At 36.3% G+C, this 16,226-nt stretch overlaps 1 protein-coding gene across 2 annotated transcripts in view; it reads left to right on the top strand.

Moving 5' to 3' along the window:
• LOC131039832 (glucuronokinase 1) overlaps positions 1-16,226 on the top strand; it is a 140,778-nt gene that overhangs the window by 23,302 nt on the left and 101,250 nt on the right. The window contains exon 2 of one of the 2 annotated variants that reach the window (XM_057972688.2): positions 12,975-13,124. The exons of the other annotated variant lie outside the window; for it this stretch is intronic. Coding sequence (XP_057828671.1) covers positions 12,975-13,124 — 150 coding nt within the window. The remainder of the gene's footprint in view (positions 1-12,974; positions 13,125-16,226) is intronic. 2 annotated transcript variants of the gene reach the window in all.

The raw sequence follows: 16,226 nt of genomic DNA on the forward strand, positions 1-16,226 counted from the left end.
GTTAACTAGTCTATTCGCAGTCTGTGTTAACCTCTGATCTCTCTCTTAGTATAGAGTCTAAGGTATAAATACAACATATAGAGATTAATTTTGGCAAAGTACTTCAATCCATGTTCCCCCATTTTCTTGCTAGCATTGGTTCCATTTCTAGGACCTTGCATAGGTTGTATAGAGTAGATTATGAGGAAACCTTAAATTCTGATATAGATAGGAATACTCGGGAAGAGAGATCAAAATTTTTTAGTCAACAAACTATCTCCTCGGTGTTAGCCTTGTGAGAGGGGGTTAGGCATCAAGGGGATGGAGAATGGAAAGCGGGGGGGAGGGGGATTTGATTTTTGAGAGGAATCCTTGAAAAGATCTGACCAATTAGTATAGATACAAAATAACTACATTGGGATGAAATAAAGGAGTAAAGCAATACCAATTCCAAAATATCTATGGCAAAAGGTGACAACAAGAAATCAGTAGAAGTTAGAGAAGAGATTGACTTGACAAGGAAAACAAAGATGACTAGCTGAAACTCTAAAGAAATAAGACAAAAATAGAAGGGAAGGCACCTTTGAAGAATGGAAATTGCAGAAGGAGAGAAAGTGAGCACGCCATTGTGGCTGCTGCTAAGCACGCCAAGGTGGGTGTTGCCGAAAAGAAGGGAAATGTAGTGTTAGAAGAAAAGTAGAAAACTCTGGAACTAGTGATCTCTCCCTTCAACGAAGCAAGAGAGATATTATCAAATTGACGAAAAGCATAGATAGATACGAGGAATCTAAGAAGCAATTGATGGATAGCTGTAGGAGCAAAAAGGCTCTGACACCACCACTCATCAGTAAAACACCATCAATATAGCCAAATTTCTCTAATAAACTTGGATGAAAGATTCATGAAATTCTTAAAAATCCCAAAGAAAATACTATCGATTAAGGAAGAGGATCAAGAGCAATTTATCAATAAGAGTGTGAGGAAATTAATAAGAGAATAGAAGAGATGGAAAAAGAGAACAAAGCTATGTTTGATTTGGGAAAAGAATTATCAATAACAAATAAGATGTCACTTACAAACAAAAAGATATCACCAAAGATGAAATGCTGCAAGATTCACACACCCCAAATCAGGATCCATCTCCCATGCCATATAAAGTAAGAAGAATTCTAATTGAAAAGACATCGCAAGAAGAGAAGAGTTCACAAGAGTAGTTTTTAGCAAATTGTGAAGAAGTTGTAGGAAAAGACTATTTTGAGACGAGATTAACAAGAGATAAAAGTAGAGAAAACAGACTTGCATCGATTGGGAGTATCAGGAAGGAGAAAAGAGAACTTCAATCTATCCACAAACCTAAACAAGAGAAATTCAAACATAAAATGGAGTCATCTATCAAACTTCCGATGTTCGACAAAGACACTATTGAGGCTGCATAACACATATTCTTCCTCAAATCATTATGGCAAAGAAATGACATTGAGGATGACCCAACAGAACCCATGGACTCTACAGATATACCTAAGGATATTGTGGTCTGCAAGAAGAGGCCACTTTGGGTTAGAAACACTATTCAAGATGTTGAAGGATTTGCTGCTCCTAGAGGAACCTTTAGAGATAGCAAGAGACTCCAAAATCACGCCAACTACATTTCTATGATGTGTAATATCATTGAGTCTGAACTTCACAATGTTGAAGAAGCTATGTACCATCATGCTTGGAAATCAGCCATGGATGAAGAGTATGGGTCTATCATCAAGAATGATGTTTGGGACATCGTACCCAGACCCAAAGGTAAGTCTGTTGTTTCTTCTAAATGGTTGTTTAAAATTAAGTATAATGCTGATGGTAGTATTGAAAAATATAAAGCTAGATTTGTAGCCCGTGTTTTTCTCAAAAGGAAGGAATATATTATGAGGAAACTTTTGCTCCTGTTGCTAGATATACTTCTATTAGATTTATAATAGCTATTGCTGCAGCCAAAGGTTGGGAGCTGCATCAAATGGACGTTAAGACAACCTTCCTCAATGGTGTCAGTGAGGAAGAAGTCTATATCGAGCAACCAGAAGGTTATGTAATCCATAAAAGAGATTCTCATGTTTGCAGGTTGAAGAAAGCCTTATATGGGCTCAAACAAGCCCCTCGTGCTTGGTATGGTATGAAAGAATTGATAAGTACTTACTAAGCTTAGGATTTCGTAAGAATGATGCTGATGCTAACATTTACTTGAAGATATATAATGATGATATGCTCATTCTAGTTTTGTATGTGGATGATTTATTTCTCACTGGTGACAATAAATTAATTATAAGATGTAAGAAAAAGTTAGCCTCAGAATTTGAAATGAAGGATTTAGGTCTAATGCATTACTTCCTAGGGTTAGAAGTATGGCAAAAGCCAAATGAATTTTTTCTAAGTCAAGGAAAGTACACTATTGATATTCTGAAAAGATTTAGAATGATGGATTGTAAACCCATGTCTACTCCTATGGAATCTAACTTAAAGAAGTTAAGTGTTTCTGCAGCTAACTCTGATTTTGTAGATCCATCTGAGTACAGACAGTTGATTGGATCCTTGATGTATCTAGTCAATACTAGACCAGATATCAGTTATGCTGTGAATGCCCTCAGTCAATTCATGTGCTTGCCTAAACTTGTTCACCTTGCTGCCAAACACATTCTAAGATACCTGCGTGGCACTATTGGTTATGGGCTGAAGTATTCACTTAATACCTCAATCTTCTTGGAAGGCTATTCAAATTCAGATTGGGCAGGAAGTGTCAAGGATCGGAAAAGTACTTCGGGTATCTGTTTCAATTTGGGCTCTGCAGTAATCTCTTGGGCATGTATGAAGCAATCTTTTCGGTAGCATTAAGCATTGCAGAAGCTGAGTCCATTGCAGCATCTGTTGTATCTAGAGAAGCAGTGTGGCTTCGCAAATTTCTGGTTGGATTATTTGGTCAATCTAGTGGTCCTACCACCATTCATTGTGATAATCAAAGTTGTATAAAGATGTCAGCAAATCCTGTGTTCCATGACCGATCCAAACATGTGGAAACGCACTATCACTTCATTCATGCAAAGAGGCACCATTCAGATAAAGTATATTAGCACAGATGAACAGGTTGCAGATATTCTTACCAAACCCTTATCCAGAGTGAAGTTCGAATACTGCAGAGACAAACTTGGTATTGTGGAAAATGAAACCTTGGTTGAGAGGGAGCTCCAATCTTAGTGACTCTATCTGCAACGTTTTGATCATTCTTTGCTTGTGTGCAAGAATGAAAAGTATCCAATCTATGCTTGTGTGCTAGATGGAAAATTGTAATTATGTAAAGACCCACTTGTGTATTACACTTTCTATGCTTGTGTGCTAGAACCATCCTATGCTCGTGTGCTAGGTGGAAGATGTAATTCTATGCTTGTGTGCTAGATCCATTCTATGCTTGTGTGCTAGATGGAACTCTAAAGGTTCAGATTATGTATTCTCTTCTTCCCTAGTTAAGAGGGAGTGTTGTTTATAACTAGGTAAGAGGGTTTGGATTGCCTTAAGGCAACATCTAAACCCATATAGGACTGGGTCCTATCCTAAAAGGGTAAGGTGCCCCCAAGACAAGACCAGCCCCATATCTCCACGCCACATATGTACCATGCCACAATAAATCAAATTGGCGCCAAAATGATTTAAGGCCGACTTGGAGTTATATGGGTTAAAAGCCCATATAAATAAAGATCAAATGCAAACTCAAATCATTTATTCAATTCCTTATGCAATCAGCGAAATAGCTCTGCAACTAAAGGTGCGAAATATAGAAGAAGACTGTGCGAAATATAGAAGAGGACTGTGCGAATTAGTTCAAGAAGATAGAAGGCATTTGGTATTCCTTGATGCAGACTTGGTGTAATTAGAAGGGCAGATCTGATATGTTAAAAGGGGAGCAAATTTGAAGAGTCAAGCTAAGTATTGTATTGATGCAATTAAGATTAAATACATAATCTGACCTGTGGGTCTTTGGTGCTGGGTTTTTCCTCCTTGGAGGTTTTCCTAGGGTATTTGTGTTGGTCTCTTGCTCTCTTGTTTTCATTCTTGCATTTACTTGATTATGGTTTACTTAATGTTAGCAAATAATTAAATGCTACAAATCTGATTACTGAACTAGGTCACAAATTTAATGGAATCCTTACCACAAACCATCACAAAGAGATTGTGTAGATCTTGGCTAAAGAGATATCCCTTGGAGAAGTAGTAGATTGTAAGAGGTAGGTCCCATTAAATAGATATTTGTAGAAGGCAAGATACAATTTAACAATAATAGTAGTAGTAGTAGGAAAGATATAAGGATGAAATGAAAGACTATTAGATAGTAGTATTTGTAAGAGCGATAAATCCCACATCATATATATATATGGAGTTACATTTGATATGTGTTATGGTTGAATTCAATTAATTTTCTTTTTATGTGTCATTATGCTAACTAGTCGATTCATAGTTTGCGTTAACCTTTGATCTCTCTCTTACTACCAAGTTTGGGTAATAAATACAACATATAGAGATTACTTGGGGCTCGGTATTGGGGTTAATGGTCCCCCATTTTCTTGCTAATAGGAGATGTGCAGGAGAAAAATCCTTCAATATTGCTCTGTGAACAATGGTCATAGAATAAAAAGGAAGAAAAATGAAAACCATGACGAAATGTGTGGGTATAAACACAATTCACAGTGAAATTTATTAAACTCTTGTACCTTTCCATGATTTAATTGCAACAAGAAAATTGGCCAAAAGTTGGAAGAACGGTCAAAATTGGTGGTCAACAATTTTAAATATGAAATTGTGCTTTTTTAGAGGGAAAAATTGACATTTTGAAAGTTCTATAATTAATCACAGTTTTTGTGATTATTTCTTGATTTTTGTGACTATAGCACTTTGAATAAGAAAAGTATAAAAAAATAGTATCTAATTCCTAGGATCAATGAATTGATTGACGAGTTACTTGGTGTAGTCTATTTCTACAAGATAGACCTTTGATTAAGACACCGTTGGATCAAAACCATGGATGAAACCATTGACAAAACAACTTTCAGGTGTCACTTTGGACATGATGAGTTTTAAGTCATGTTGTTCATATTGACTAATGCACACACTACCTTTTTGTCTTGTATGAATCAAATATTCAACAAGCAATTGAGGAAGTTTATTTTGGTATTCTTTGATATATCCTCATTTATAGCAGAACTTGGGAGGATTATCTATGACATATAGATGAAGTTTTCAGCATCTTAGAAGCATAGCACTATTTGCAAAGGAGTGCAAGTGTGAGTTTGGAATGACAAAGATTTTGTATTTGGTGCATGCCATTAGTACTCAAGGGGTTCAAGCAGATCAAGAGAAGATATAAGCAATCCTAGATTCGCCTCCCTTGAAGACTTTGACATAGCTAAGATGATTATTTGGTTGTTGTAGCTATTATAGAAGGTTTGATAAGGGTTTTTTCATAGTTGGCAGCACCCTTAACCGATTTGACTAAGGGAGTCTTTGCATGAACTAATGTAGCACAGCGAGCTTTTGATAAGCTTAAAGAATTAATGAGTTCATCCCTGGTGGTTGTATTTGATTTGTCACTTCCTTTTGTGCTAAAATCTGACGCTTTGGGGGAAGGGATTTGAGAAATATTGATGCAAAACAAGCATCTGATTGTATGAAACCTGATAAGTCAAGTAAATAGAAAGAAGGTTTTAATTTTTTATAAGGAAATGTTAGCCATCATGCATGCATTTTTTAAATTTAGGCAACATTTAGTTGTTGGTGTTAGAGGGAATATTGTCTAGTACCTAGTCAAGAGGTTGTGCCTTGTAATTACCTAGTGAGGAGCATATTCACATATTAACTTTGGTCCTAGGTGGCATTCTAGAAGTTAGTTATAATGGGGCCATGTTCACCTCATTAACTTTTAGTTTCCTTGGCATTTAATATTTGCATTAGGCATTTAATGTTTGTCACAAGGTAGTTTGTCATTCTATATCTCACCTTACTTTTATAAGCAAGGCCTCTTGTACATTTGTAACATATCCCATATCTCATTATCTTGCATACTCTCTTGTGAAAGGCATCATTTACCCTTGCCCCTTGACCCCAACTTGGGGGCGCTGCCCCCAAACCCCCGTTGAAAAATATAGGGGGAAACCGCGCCGATAGAAGTAGGGAAAATCTAACCTACGAGTCTGATTAGGCTCCATATAACAACACAACTTAGAAATCTTGGTAATTGGTATTTAGATTTAGTATTTCAAATTTCCTAGAGTCTCATTTGACAATGTAATTCTTATACTGTAATAGTGTCATACATCTTTTCAAAACTAGTTTTTCAAGTACTATATGTATATGTATAACTATATCAGCACCACCACCCCGCCACCCCCCCGTCGCCGTCCCCCTGTCGTCCCCAAACTTAGGCCCTTGGTCCCCCCCATCCTGGAAACGCGTCCCCTCGTCCCCAACGCCCGTGGAACACTGGAAAAATAGGAAGCCATAGTTTTGCAACCAGCTGAGAGGAAGAGGTAAAAAGCTTGCACAAATCACATTGGGGCAACACTACAGTCCGATTGGTTCACTGAGTCCACCGATCCAGTCTTCACTAATGAGGACCTTGAGTGGGTTGACCAGGCAGGCAGAAAGGCTGAGGTTGTGGCTATGGCAAAGGAGGAGGATAGAGCACGATCAGGCACAACACCTATGGCTACTCAGACTGGCACATCATAGGCAGAGACTATGGCTACTCAGTCATCCAGGACCTACCTTAGACGCCTTTCTAGGAGGCAGATAGACGAGGCTGAGCCAGAACCTGAGCCATAGACTTGTTTTTGTTTACACTTTAGAGTTACATATATGTTTGGGAACATTTGAAGTCATGGAGTTTATATATATTGGACAACATTTATAACTCTATATATCTATGTTTTCTAATTCCTTCAACTACAATTTACATTTCTACGCATGTGATGGATGTATGTTTATGTATGTGATCAAATTAGCTTCTATTTGATGATGTTATAGTGTCTTTAAGCTTAATTCAATAATGGGTGTATGAAACAAGTTTTAAATCGTTAAAAATATCTAAATTTCAAGGGTTTTCTTATTTTGCCGAGTCGTTGCCGAGTCATTGCCGAGTTCGAGTCGAGTCACGAGTCGAGTCAGCCTTGCCGAGTCAGAGCCGAGTCCGAGTCTGGGAACTTTGGTCTCCACACTTAGTAGAATTTCGCCTCCAACATGCTATATTTCGCTCCTCCAATTCGCACTTCAACTTCGCATTTAAAAAGGGATGAATGAATGATTAAAACTTGAACAAAGCACCTCCATTATATAGAGCGCTCACCTTCTTTCCTCCAAGGCCGACTTGGCAAAAGGGATAAAAAAATAGATAAAAACTCTTTAAAAAGGTGGGCCAACTTGCCTATAAAGGCAAAATAATGCCTTTGAGCGCTCACTAGCAAATTTTAATTCAAAAAATTAATTTTAGATGCCTCCAAGATGGAATTCTTTATTATTTCAAGGCTTAAAAATTAATTCATTAAATTAAATATGCCTCTAATTTAATGCGAATTTGATTTAATTTTCCAAATGTCTCGAACTTAGCAATTTTGGGGGGTTTGAGGAATATCAATGTTTGATTAAGGCCACAATGAAGATTGACAATAATTTCGCCCTGGGCCTTCAGCAAGGGTCAGGAGCGATTTTCCAAATTAGACCTTGAATATCCAATTTTTGCAAATCCAAAATATCACCAAGGCACTCCAAATGGCATCTTTTACTGGAGTTTGGGCTTGATTTCACTTGAATTTTGGAAGAAAAGTGCATTTAGGATTTTTTCGCCCTGGACCCTCAGCAAGGGTCAGGAGTGATTTTTCAAATTTGTGCTTACTCCTCCATCATTTTCTTGAATCCACCCTTCAAGGCTAGGCAAAGGTCTTCTTCTTTCACTCCATCCAAGCTTGGTTTGTTCCTGCAAGGCAAAATAGGTGTTTGAAAGATTTTCGCCCTGGACCCTCTCCAAGGGTCAGGAGCGATTTTTCCTTCCTAGCCTAGAATCATCAAGTTTTGGAAGCAAATCTTCATTCATCATGTTTTCGAAGGCCATTTCTACCTTGGTATAACCTTGTCTTAGCACAAACTGGAAAGGAACATGTTGGTTTTATGATTTTCGCCCTGGACCCTCTCCAAGGGTCAGGAGTGACTTTTTGGTTTTAGGCATATTCCTTCATCCTTCTAACTTCGAATCACTTTCCAAGGCATTAGAACATCATCTCAAGCTTATTCATAGGCCTAGATTTGCTCAATTCTGGAGGAAAAAGTCCAATTTTAGGTTTTTCGCCCTGGACCCTCTCCGAGGGTCAGGAGCGAATTTTGCTTATCTAGCTTGTTTGCTTCTTGTTCGCCATCCAAATTATCTTCAAAGGGTAAAACATGCCTTTTCACATCCATTCCAATCATAGAACATCATTTTGACTTTGCAAAAAAAAAGGTGTAGGGTCAGGAATGAATTTTAAGTTTTCAACAAAATCCTTCACTTTTTCAAATTGACACTTTCTCAGGTGGGTAAAGGGAGATGTCCTTGTTTCGTCTATGTCCAAAACTTGACTTTTTTCGTTGCAAGATGAGAGAAATTCAAAATTTCGCCCTGGGCCTTCAGCAAGGGTCAGGAGTGAATTTGCTTTTATTGCCCAAAATTCATCAATTTGCAAGCGTCCAAACCTTTGAATGATGTTCAACCTTCCTTCCAGGAGACCCTGCACATAAAAATTTAGCCAAAATTAGTGACAAAGTAGGCTTAAATAAGATTTTCGCTCTGGACCCTCAGCAAGGGTCAGGAGCGAAATTCACAATCTAGGCTAAACTGCTCAATCTTCAAGTTTCAAATCACTTCACAGGGCAAGGTAAGATTGTTTTCAAAGCCAGGAACAAGATTTCAAGCTCAAACAAGGTGGCAAATGAAGTTTATGATGATTTTCGCTCTGGACCCTCAGCAAGGGTCAGGAGCAAAACTCCTAATCTTGGCCAAAATCCATCATTTTTTCAAGGTTTTCAAATATTTCCAACTTTCCCTTCAAAATGCCTTGCAAGTCAAAATTTGGTCAAATAAGGCAAGAAATGAGTCCTAGATTGATTTTCGCCCTGGACCCTCTGGAAGGGTCAGGGGCGAGATTCGCTTTGGACCTCCTGAGAGGGTCAAGAGTGAAATTCGCTTTGGACCCTCAGGAAGGGTCAGGAGCGAAATTTGACTTTTTGAACTCTCCGTCAGGATAATTTTATGGAATATAACATTTAAGTATAAGAAAAGCTTATACTTTAAGTTATATTCCATATATACTTTCAGGATGTTTCAGAGTGGTTTCAAACCTACAGGAGTTATATTGCAAAATCTAGTTTTTGGAGGTTTTTCAATTTCCAGACTTAGTCAAATTTCAGGATCAGGACATTCCAGACTTAGCCAAATTTCAGGATCAGGACATTCCAGACTTCATCACTCACCAACTTGACCTAACTCAAGTAGAACCTGCTATCCAGGTGATCCCCTTGGCGACACTCAAAATGCAAAGGCTAACAGACAAAACCCTAAAAGACCTAGAAAACAAACCCTAGAAAGCAAAAAGCAGGGGCCCCCATTTGCAATGGGGCGATGTGTGAATACGTCACAACAGTATGGTAGATAGCAAGCCTACTCCTTCACCATAGTAAGAATTGTATGTGCTGCCCTCCGTGTTCCTCAAGTCCTACCCAGCTAGGAAGCTCTAACACTGACCAATCCTTGCTCCATGCAATTAACAAACTCTCTATGATACCCTTGAATTCCTCAAGCCCTAGTTACAATACCATTACGATTCCAAAGATGATCATGCTCAACTAAAATGGCAGTAGGAAGATATCAACTAGCAAACAAGTAAGTGTAAACTCATGCCATATTGCTCATATATTCACCTCATATAAATCAACCCAAGCATAGAATGTTGCAATTGTATCAATCTCCCAGTAATTCTCCAAACCTCAAGATTCTGAAATTTGTCTTTTAAAAGACTTCACAAATATCCATAAACTCAATCGTATTTACTAAGTGAGAAATCTGAATGATCTCTCCCGCAACTAGCTAGGGTAGATAGTTTCACCATTGAAACATAATCCCTTAGGGTTTTTGTTCTAGGTTTTAGCTCCACAAGAAGTTCTCCAAAATCCAATTAGAAGAAAATAATTCCGCCTATGTTTTATTAAGTTCAAATAATAAAGTGACTTTAATAGTTCCTTTTTAATATTTCACCAAGTCACCATCAAACTCTTTTAAATTAATCAAATATTATTACCCTAGAAATGCACTTTATCGGGTAATATCAAATAATTAATTTAAATTATTCCTTTTTTGATGACTTTAGCCTATAGGAATAAGATAGGCTAAATGGTCTCCCGATTCTTGGGCTATTCCTTGGAAGGGGAAAGTACATTATGCAAGTGTTGATGGAATTCTAAATCTATGCCATTGTATGTACTAGATCAGACTTTGTAGAAGTTTGAGTAGATATATGTCAGATCCATGAGTCCAGGCTATGTATTAAAATAATATTGTAATATTGATATAATGGTCATCTTAGTCATTTAGTTAGTATTTAGAAACTTCCATTTGTCTTTCATCTTTAGTTAGTTTTAGGAAGTTTCCTTTCTGTCTTTCGTGTTTCTATTCTTGATCGTTTCCATTATGGAAAGATTGTCTTGTAATTTTCTATATAAGGAGTATTTCTCTCCTTAATTAATTACAACATCGAATTATCATTCATGGTATTAGAGCTTAGGTTCTTTTTTGGCAAATTTTTTTAGTAAAAAAATTCGTAGGTTTTCTGATTTTTTTCCACAAAAAATCATGAAAGGGTTTTGTTTGATTTTTCCACAAAAATCAGGGATTTATTATTTCTGTTTACTACTCATGATGGCTGTGAGTAAAGTTTTTGAATAGACTAGGGGGTTTTGTACGATTTTCTCAAAAATCGTGGATTGGTTTTCTGATTTTTCTCTACAAAAAAATCATGGAGGGTTTTGCACGATTTTCTCTTCAAAAATCGTGGTTTCTCTGTTCATTTTTTGCACATTGTTTTCACACAAATCATGGGTTCTTTTTCTGTTGGAGGGTTTTTTGATTTTTTCCACAAAAAATCATGAATGGTGTTGCTGTTTTCTGGGTTTTTTGCGCAAGTTTTGAGAAGTTGATTTCGGTGTCTCTGGATAAAGGGAGGGATGACTTTGTTACCCAACATCATGTTGGAAGGATTGTGGTAGAAGGATTATGGTAAACTTGGTCATATCTAGAAGTTCTGCAGAACTAGGGAGGGTCTCAACAACAGGCTCATGTCGCAGAGTGTTCAACCTTCTATGCATTCGTAGCCAAATGACCTATAGATTATTTCACATCTTCTGTAGGGTAGTTAGTAGAATAACCATTAAGGGAGGGTGTTAAAATAATATTGTAATATTGACTTAATGGTCATCTTAGTCATTTAGTGTTTAGAAACTTCCATTTATGTCTTTCGTCTTTAGTTGGATTTAGGAAGTTTCTATTCTCGATCGTTTCCGTTATGGAAAGATTGTCTTGTAATTTTCTATATAAGTAGTATCCCTCGCCTTAATTAAATACAACATCGAATTATCATTCACTATGTACATGCTTTACAATTGACACATATACAAAGACCATACCTGTAGGCTGTAGGCATATTCACGCGTGAATACATATGTGAACTATAAACATGTCCATATTTACACACTAATGCATAGATACAGATTATACACATGTATATGCTCAGACCATATAGAAAGGTATTTACAATATATGTATTGACACATGGACGTGTATATACCATAGGTGTATGGTTTGTGTCTTGCTTTTGTTAACTCACACACTTATTGTCTATGCATCTTTGTGCTACATTTGTGTAGTCTATATATATATATATACACTTGCCTATGCATGTGCTTGCATGGTTAAAAAACTTGGCAAGTTAGTAAGGCTTGGTGAGTCACTTGAAACTGAAGGGTCTTAGGCAAGTAGTCTCTAGGTAACTTGCAAGCACCCCTGAGTCCACACTAAAAACTATCTTGTTGGCAGAAGAAAACAAGCACCAAGGATAAAAAGAAAAAAAACTTACATTTTTTGTCATTTTCTTATTTATGCTATTTGTGTTTTCAGCTCTTTGACAACATTTCATTAATTTACTGATGATTTATTAAAAGCAATAAATCATAAAAAATGACATGCCCCACAAAGTTCCTTGCGGCCTTGAAGGTCTTAGCTTGCTTGGTGGTGAGGGTTTTGTTTATTGATCCTTCCCTATATTTCTCGTGGACCTTGTGAGAAGTGCTGTCCCTCAACCTTGCTGGGTGCTGCTGCCCACAGATCCCCCCTTTGGCTTAAAAAGCCCACAAAAATAAAATTGTTTTGAGCTTTGCTTGATGGAAAAGCAACGTTTTTTCTCTTTATCGTCTTGGAAGAACAAAAACATGATGTTTTCCTTGTTTTATGAATATTTCAGCATTTTTTAATTTTGCAAAGTTTTCCCAAGTAATTGAATTCCATTTATACTTTTGGTTTTCCAAGCCAATCCATATTCTGAGTAATGCTACTATGATTAAAATAGACTTATGTGTTCTCTATATTCATTCTTTATGCTACACATGCATTATATAAGTTTACTTTCCAAATCCATATATTTTTATAATATGCTGAGTCTCAAGTCTGAGTAAAAATTCAGGTCGTGAAGTTTTTCCTCAGATAGAGTTTTTGACCTATATGTGCACACATTCATGTATAATTTGTGTGTATGAGCATGTGTGTTTACAGAATATATCTGTATATAAATTATATCGTGGGGAGAATGTAAATATGATTTCTAAGAAAGAGTTAATTCAGCTGGTATAACTTGTATTATGTTTGAATCTGAAGGCATAATTGAAAAATGCCTTGTCTGTAGGTCACTAGGGTGCAAAATGAAGGCTATTATGGTGGGGTAAGGCTGCTTATGGCAACTTGCAAGATTTTCTTCAATTATTGCATTGATCACAAGATTGATCTAAAGGGTGACAATTTCACTTTGTCTTATGACACCAACATTCCGCGACAGGTATTTAATATTATGTCATACTAACTCTGCAAGTGCAAGATCTATGTTCAAGAAAACACACAAAAATTTGAAAGCACATGGATTTTATTTTTTTTGTCCTAATTTCTAATAGCATTGATAAGGTAGGCTTCACTGTTTATCTAATTTTGCACAGATCAAATTTCATTTGTGATGTTTATACCTTGATCCTCACTTACGAAGATCTATAGTTAGGACAGAAGTTCAAGCAAGAATGCGGTGGCTCTGTTTCTTGTAGGTGTGTCATAGCATGGACTCCGATGCATCTTTTAATCTGATTGTTGGATTGTTGCTCTTTTCATCTGTAATACCTGGGATAATGTCTTACATATGAGACTAATAATTAAATTAGTAACCATCCCTTTCAGCATAGGAGAGTTGAGTATTATTATGCAGTATTTGCTGATGTATGTTAAGTCAAAATTACACATGTATATTAATTGTACATACACAGATTCTCTGTCTCTTAGTGCCAAGGTTAAAATTTTAGCTTTAGTAGCCTTTTTAGAGCAAGATTTTCCATGAAACTGTAATTTTGAGCTGATGTAACTCTCTTGTTATTGGGTGTAATATAAGATGCAATTCTTCAATAAAAAACGTCAACCTTTGCTAGAAGGCTTGGAGGCTCCTTCTAGGTCTCCTTGATTGGAATTTAACCTTGTTTCGCAAGAACCCAAAGGCTTATATCTCACAAAAGAAAATCACTACACTTGAAAGATGGTACTGGTCGAATGGACTCATGATGTGAGCCATAAGTCTATCATATGGATACATGCTAAAGATAATAACTAGTTGAAGTCACAATTTGACCCTGTTCATTGCCTTCAGACATTTAAGATAAGGATAATACGGTTGATGTCAATACCTATGTTGCAATCATGATCTGTGCACATAACTTAAAATAATGCACACATATCATCATATTATGCAGCATATGGTAATTAGATTCTTTAAAAAGCATTGTAGAATACATTGTACATATTGGTGTGAAACATCATATAGATTTGATATACTTGCAGCCTGAAGAAAAATGATAATAATTATTATCATCCAGAAATAGCTATCCTATAAGTATAAATAAACAGAGTCCAACATGCACATTTTACAATAAAACAACTAGATTCTTATATTAGCTCCAATATTGCTTAACATTTTGTATAAAAAAACAACTATGGAATAAACTGAAAAAAACGCAAAACTCCCAAATTTTTGTGTATTTAAAAACAAATATGAATGTGCACAGAAGTGACATTCAAATTTTTTTGAATCCACACAAGAGACATTATTTAAGCAGAGAAACCCTATTTGGGCTAGAAAAATTCACAATGAACTTTTTTGAAATGCTTTTATTTATTTTAGAACATTTTGTAGTGGAAGAAAATATATGATTTTATTTTGGAACATGTTGTGGCAGAATATGATTTTACATTGGAGCAATCACACTTTGATTCTTCATTTGCAAAAAAGACTATAGTTGTTTTTCTTCTATTTCTGACTCCTCAATCATCCATAAATAGCTTTATGTTAGGATGAAGGTGCTATCTACCTTGTAAATCCTATGACATGATTCCAACATCCTTGGAAAGTGTCCTAAGGCACTTAGGGGTATCGGAAAAATATTTTGTAATATTTATTCTTTACTATTGTTTGTAATACATTCATAAGGGATAATGGGTTCCACTAGCAGCGGTAAAGGTGGGTTGTTAACACAATTATTTAATATTATTTTTCTGTAAGAACCTTGCTGGTTCTAACTCTCCTGAAATACTATTGCTGATTTTTTTTGGATTTTCAAGGGTTTTTGAACAATTTTTAAATAAAAATAACAAGTGCACCAGGCAAGAATTGCTCATATAACTGAATAGATACCAAATATGGAACAATTGAATTTATATTATGCATTAAGTAATTGCTGCAAATGAAAATAATACATAAAACATACCCGTAGGTCCTCAACTTATTTTAAATAAATAATTTTGGAGTTTGCCAACTAAAACTGGGAAACTGACCAAAATTGAAGTACAAGTCGAGAAGACAATTTCTCCAGGCCAAAAATGAAATGAATCCACTTGGTTATGCTGGGCGTTGGGAATGGTGCAACTGGATTGCAAATTAGAAAGGCGTTTCAGCCTCCCAGTCAAAACGTCCCTTTCCTGAACCCCACGTGCCAAGCCTGAATTGTACGGCCAACAACTGGAAACTGTACGACTGCTTATTGAAATGAAATATGCTGCAAAAAGGGGTGTCTAACCTGATTTGCCCTTTCTTTATTGGAAAATCTGCAATATCTGAAATAAAGAATCTTTGTTGAAGCACAATAAGACTCTTGAATGAAGCCTTCACAATTGCAATAATTCAGCTGATCTTCCACAGCCTCACAATCACAGATCCACGAAGAATTTCCGTTCCCCAATGGCCAAACCTCTGAAACCTTTGTCAAGGAATTCCACAGAGCAAAATAGAAGCAATGTCAAATAATCAATAATATGAGTTTGAATTGCCTTCAATTCCCTTATAACCCCAAAAGCACACATTCCAAGAAAGTACGCCCAAATGCAATTTTAAATACATTAAATGTATTTAAATCACTTTTCAATAGTTTAAATTCATCTTGGATGCATTTTTACATTTCCCATGCTCGAGTCTTGGATTTTTTATCATGCCTAATTGTCGTTTAGGGTTTTTGAGGTTATAGGATCAAGTGCGTAAAAGTTGAGATTTTAATGATCCTAGTTTAGTCTAAGTGTAGACCTTTTGAGTGTTAACGTGTTTTTGAACGTCCTCGTCGATGATTTTTAAGTGCTAAAGCGTTTCAGGACCTTTAGGAGTTGTTTTTTCGCTCCTAGGAAATTATTCAAGTTGATTTTGCACTTTATCCCGATAAGTTACCTTTTGTTTCGCTCAAATTTTGGTAAATTTGCCTAAGTCCTGATGCGTTTTATTGAAAATTCTAAGTGTCCATATGATTTTGAGTGGTTAAACTGTTAAATTCCGGATGAAAATCCATGTTCTAAGGGTCAAAATGTCAAAATTCCTCACAAGAGGTGCTTTTCACCATGATTTTCCCCCGCTCAAAATCTTGAC

The sequence above is a fragment of the Cryptomeria japonica genome, chromosome 5 (assembly GCF_030272615.1).
Source record: "Cryptomeria japonica chromosome 5, Sugi_1.0, whole genome shotgun sequence".
In the NCBI taxonomy this organism is placed as follows: domain Eukaryota; kingdom Viridiplantae; phylum Streptophyta; class Pinopsida; order Cupressales; family Cupressaceae; genus Cryptomeria; species Cryptomeria japonica.